Source organism: Hipposideros armiger, unplaced genomic scaffold (genome assembly GCF_001890085.2).
Source record: "Hipposideros armiger isolate ML-2016 unplaced genomic scaffold, ASM189008v1 scaffold_130, whole genome shotgun sequence".
NCBI lineage: Eukaryota > Metazoa > Chordata > Mammalia > Chiroptera > Hipposideridae > Hipposideros > Hipposideros armiger.
The window spans coordinates 3,199,907-3,205,677 of NW_017731480.1; the positions used below are offsets into that span (position 1 = coordinate 3,199,907).

At 41.5% G+C, this 5,771-nt stretch overlaps 1 protein-coding gene across 1 annotated transcript in view; it reads right to left on the reverse strand.

The window, feature by feature from the left end:
• The window catches only part of FMN1 (formin 1), a 288,007-nt gene that overhangs the window by 200,608 nt on the left and 81,628 nt on the right, over positions 1 to 5,771 (reverse strand). The window contains exon 5 of the mRNA XM_019649189.1: positions 5,092 to 5,767. Within this exon, the coding sequence (XP_019504734.1) occupies positions 5,092 to 5,767 (676 nt within the window). The remainder of the gene's footprint in view (positions 1 to 5,091; positions 5,768 to 5,771) is intronic.

Here is a 5,771-nt window from a genome sequence, read left to right on the forward strand (position 1 = left end):
TCATCGGTGGAGATACAAACATCTCTCATCTCTTCACGGCCTCCTCGCCATCGGTGTTCTATCTCGTGTTTGAGGTTTTCAATGGTTTCTTCTAGTCTTGCTGTTGTCACTGCATGCTCACCCCGGATGTGAAAGGCCTGAAGTTCAAACTGAGCCTGCAGGGTGGGAAAGAAAGTAAAGAGTTTATAGAAAACAAATATCAGAAAGAAAAGATTCGATACCATCCCCATGCCACCACAGCACAGCCCACATAATCGCAGGGAAGTACAGAGACGTTCTTTTGGGAATCCAACAAGGTGTAAATTTCACTTGATGAATTTTCCAAGGACCTAAACAGTTGGAGTAGAAGCAGAATTTCATTCAATACGAGCTCATGGGGAATAATTATCATGGATTAAGGCTTAAAGTAAAATGGTCATCCAAGAACTTTCACCCGGTTTTAATATCAAACACAAGACAAAACTTTTAATAAAGGTTTGAATATGCTTGAGTATATCTTTCATTACTTTTGGATTTGGTTTGGAAAAACAAAATTTTAAGAAAAAATTAGATTTGGAGATCCTTCTGACTTGGAGCTGCTGTTCTCACAGTCTTCTCAGAATGCCTCCTCTGTGGGGTTTCCAGGCCAACACAGCAGAAACAAAAGGTACAAGTAGAAGCTATGAAGCACAGGTATTTTTTAAGTTTCCATATCAAAGCTGCCGATAAGCATTTTTGTCTGTTTCATAATCATTCACAATATAATAAATAAGCAATATAAATGCATAGAAAATGAGAATATTAAGATTTGCTATTTTTCTCTTCTACAAACCCAGCAATTTATTTATTTATTTATTTATTTATTTATTTATTTATTTATTTATTTATTTATTTATTTATTTAGCTGAGCCATTCTGCCACCTGTTGGCAGCTCAGGGGCAGCTTAGCTTGGGCCGGGAATCAAACCGGCAACCCTGTTGCTCAGAGCTTGCACTCTTGAGTGAGCTCTTAACCAACTGAGCCACTCAGTCGGCCCAACCCAACATTTTAAATGATATTTTATTACACTGGTCTTTTTAATACTTATCTTTTCAGTCATTTCAATTCCTCAAGTCTATGATTTTACTCTTATTAGTACAGAGCCAGCATACTCCCAGTCACTAAGAAGTCCGTTTCCCAGCATGATGAAATCAGGGACAGCACCTGCCTTATTTTCTGTATCTCAGCAGGCAGCTCAGCTGGTACACAGTACAGAAGAGACGGATGGATAAAAACCACTGCAGTAGTTATATTCAGTCACTGTCCCAAGAGCCCTCCTTCTGGCTAACAAAATTTTATTCCCTATATGATTTCAGTCCACAAATATCTAGAATGAACACCAAAGTGTATAAAAGTGCAGATCCATTTTGCACTGAAAAAGTAAAGAAATATTTTTAACGCCTAGACAGGGAACGAAAAGAAGACATGGCAAGATGCTGTACTTCCATTAAGACACTTTTAACTGTAGTTTTCCTAGGTTCACCTTTTCCCTCCAAACCCAACCCACAGATAGAACCAGAGACAATGTTTTTTTAAAGCTGATCTTATATGTGGACATGGCAGCCCCAACCTAACTCGGAAAAGAATTGGGGAGTTCAAGGCACCATCTATTTCTCATGTAGCCCAGAGGGTTCAGCGTCTGCTTTCTGGATTCATACTACTTGGTTCACATCTCGGCTTAGCCACTTGCTAGCTTTATGACCTTGGACAGGGAGCTTTGTATTTTCAAGCCCGAGTTTCCTCAAGTGTAAAGACCATCTCAAGGGTTTTTATAAAGATAAAATGAGATTTCCTATAAAGCAGCAGGCATGATGCCTGAAATGTAGTACGCTCTGAATAAATGTCATTGTTAATTACTGTTGCTCATGATACTAATACAGTAACAGACCAGCAGATCTCTAATCTTCCTTAAATTTCCAAGTAATGCCACCTTTGTGGAACGATGGCCACAAAACTAGGAAAAGCAGCAGTCAGGATAAACAATGTACTACAAATACAAACGTTTACCCAATCTTTCATGAGCTCTACTACCAAATGCCTGAAAGTAATTTCAAACTTCATTCAACTATGTGATCAAGATAATCTTTGTTTCAATGTCCTACCCCCATCTCCACCTCCATCTCCCTCCCCTGCCCTCCTCCACCCATACTCGGCTCTGATTCCCACCTTGAATTACTCACTAACATTTCAATTTCATTTTAGTGACTAGTTCAGTTCTGCCACAGCAAACTAACTGTGGTTGTTGTTCCCAACTAACCTTTCTCCAAGAAGATTAAGAGTCAAATAATATTCATGAGCCAATCATTTTACTCAATCTTCAACTTCTTAATAATATGAAAAAGTTGCAAAGACTTTTTTCCATGGAGAAACTTTCCGTTTGCTACACAACTGGCCCGTATGTACAGCAAAGGCCCTGGTCCTCACCTGTCCCGCTTTCCATCTCTCAGCCACGCATCTTCTGAATCGGCTGACGCTGACATGTATGCCTAGATACCATTTTGGTGGCTCGCTAATGCATTTGCTTAGAGTAGTGGGCAGAGCACAAATTGGGAAGGTTAATTAACCTCTCTGTACCTCAGTGTTCTTGTAAGTAAAATGGGGATGATAACAGAGTCCACCTGAGAAGGCAGTGATGAGAAGCAGAAGAGTTAATATATGTTAACGTATATTGACGTATATGTTAACATATAGAGGGGTGTTTGGAGCACAGGAGGTGCTATATAAGCTTGTTATCATTACTACGGTCTCTTTGCTGCCTGACAGATCACAGAGGTCATTGGCCATGTCAATTTGCTTTCGACTCAGCATGCTCTCCAGTACCGTGTTGTACCCATCTGAAGCAAAAATAAAGATATCTGAATCCTTCTTTAATCCCTACTAGTAATCCCTACTGTCACCCTCCCTTTCTCACCCTACCTCTTTACTGCACAGCAGAGGTTTTTTGGGAAAAAAGCACGGAACTCTTGCTTTATCTATTTTCTCATCCATCTCACTTTCAACCAATTAATTGGCTTCTGTCCCCACTGTTTTATTGAAAATGCATGACTTGAATGTTACATTTGGTTGACACTCTTCAGACATTTCGTCCTCTCAGCTGCATCGTTAAAGTCGACTGTTGGCCATGCCTTGAAATTCTCTGTGCTTGTCTGAGCTTCTGGTATACCCTCTCTGCCCATGCCCATTTTCCTCCCTCTTCTCGCCTCTCTCCAGTCGATCTGTGGACTCGTCTGCTCCCATTCATCCCTTAAACATTGTTCGCCAGCCATCCTCCTTGCCATTTTTTGCCTTCTGTGGGTCAGCTACACAATCTCTCTGGATTACCTGTGTACTCCTATGAAACGACACTCACTATATTCTGTAACTTCCAAATTGGTACCTTCAAACTGTAATTCCAACGATCCTGTGGACTGGTCTAGCTGTGTATTTCATCAGCCACCTCANCTCCCAACTTCCCCAATAAAATCTTTAAAAAAAATAAAAACAACAAAAAACACAGACAAGGTTTATCTCCAGCTTGGCTTTGTCCCACCTCGGAACAAAGATGGCGAAGGGCCCCTATCTCCCAGAGGCCCTGTTACTCTGCGGCTATGGTCTGTGGTGTTGGCCGCTTATGAAGCCTTGTGGGAAATGAAGTGAAGGCAGGCTAGTGAGACCCAGGTGTGGACAGTTCCGTCTGCTGTCATAACACATTACTCCAGAGCTGACAGGTGAAAGTCATCACCCTGGAAGGGCTGCACAGTAATTTGAGGACACTAATAAGGAAACACAACTCCACATAAATATTCTGGGAAACTATTTCTTAGGAAATGTCATCTGAGTCTTAAATGGGAAAAGGGGAACACTAGTGCTTTAGCTAATGGTAGGAGCTATTTCAGGATCATCTCATAGTTTGTTTTTTTTTTAATTGTTCATTTGGGAAGTTATAAAGTATCAGCATTAAAAATCAGGATTTTCCCCACATAAACTCTTGGCTCTATTTTTTGGAGAGAGGAAATGGGCCAAATATGAAGTAAATAATCAATTTAGTTCACCATATGCTTAGTTTTAAGGTATCCCCCCCCCTTCTCCTATAGTGATTTATAGTTGCTTTATACTTGTGAATTGCATGTTATTTTATTCAATATCCTGCCTTCCCCAAGCAAAATGTTATATAAATTGAAAAATTCACCACCACATCTTGATTTGTAAAGAAGTTCAAAAAACTTAACTTAAAAAATGTGTTCTATATTTTTTGTTCCCTGCAAGCAAATCAACTTCAAGCCTAGAGAGTAGTCAAGAAGCAACACAACATCTCTCATTGTCCTCTTGACAGGCTCTGAAATGATGCAGAAGAAATCCTATTCAAATTTGTTTGAATGGAAGTTTCCAAAAGCTGTATCTTGGGGCCTTACACACTTAGCTTAACAAGCTGTACAAATGGAAGGTGTATTTGAGCTATCCACACACTGGCACTTTCTCTGATGGGCAACAAGGTATAAAATGTGAGGCCACTGAACAGCTAGGGGAGCCAGAGTTCAAGCAGAGAGCTTATATTTTAAGATTCCCCTCTGACCTGAAGAACTAATGACTCAGCTATATCTGTTGTTTTTATTGTTTGTTTGTTTGTTTGTTTGTCTGTTTTAATGACAAATTACACATACCTGTTAGAAATCAGATATAAGGTTAGTGATACCATCTAACGACAAGACAAATATTCTAAAAATATTCAGTGAACCTATAGTATAGAGTCAGGTTCAGTGTCTTTTTGATAACTTGCTAATTGTAGCGATGTTGGAGAAGGCTCTAACTTAGACCTGGGCTTGTTTCTACTCTGTAAAATGGAACATTTATCTAAAGAAGGATCTGACACTGAACACATCAATTCTCCTAGCATCAATCAATAGAAAATACAGATAAGACCTGGTGGAGACATTCTCCCCAAAACACTCCAACTTTATTTATCCAGGGCATTCACTGGACCACATTTGAGAATGAGTGCTACGCTATGCAGGAATTAAACTGGTAAGAATAAAACATCATTTGTGCAAACTTCTGAGAATTCGCAAGCTAATGGGCCAGGGGAGTTGAGCTTACCTCTTATCACTTATTTGTATTCTAGTCCAGTACAGAGGCTTCATGGGACAACTGGGCTCAATGGCTGGCTTCCGAGGACATTGGCTAGAAGAAGGGCTGACTCCAAAGAAGAGTCCAGGAGGAGGTGGGGGCACAAGTCCTGGGGGTGTTGGAGCAGGAGGAGGCCCCCCACTATTGGGCAGAGCGAGTGAGTTAGGAAGTGGTGGTGGGGGAGGAGGTGGGGGAGGGCCAGCACTTGGAGGCAGAGGAGGTGGCGGAGGTGGTGGAGGAGGGACTGGTGGCAAAGGTCCAAGTGCAGGTGGGAGGGGAGGAGGAGGAGGAGGGATGGCTTCTGGCAGGAGTGGTGCAGGAGGGGGAGGCGATGCCTTCTGCTGACTTGATGAGATGCCTTCCAAAGACTGAAGTGGTGCATGGATGTCTTTGCTGTCACTTGGGGGAGAGAGCTGGCTTAACGAGGAGATATTTAGCTTTTTAGGTATTATTTGGTTACTTCTGGTTGTCTTGCTTTCACCTTCGCAGCGTTTGAGGAAAGTCTCTCTGTCTGTCTGGATGTACACATTTCTGTAGGTCTTTGGAGGGTTGTCATCATCGGTGGAGATACAAACATCTCTCATCTCTTCACGGCCTCCTCGCCATCGGTGTTCTATCTCGTGTTTGAGGTTTTCAATGGTTTCTTCTAG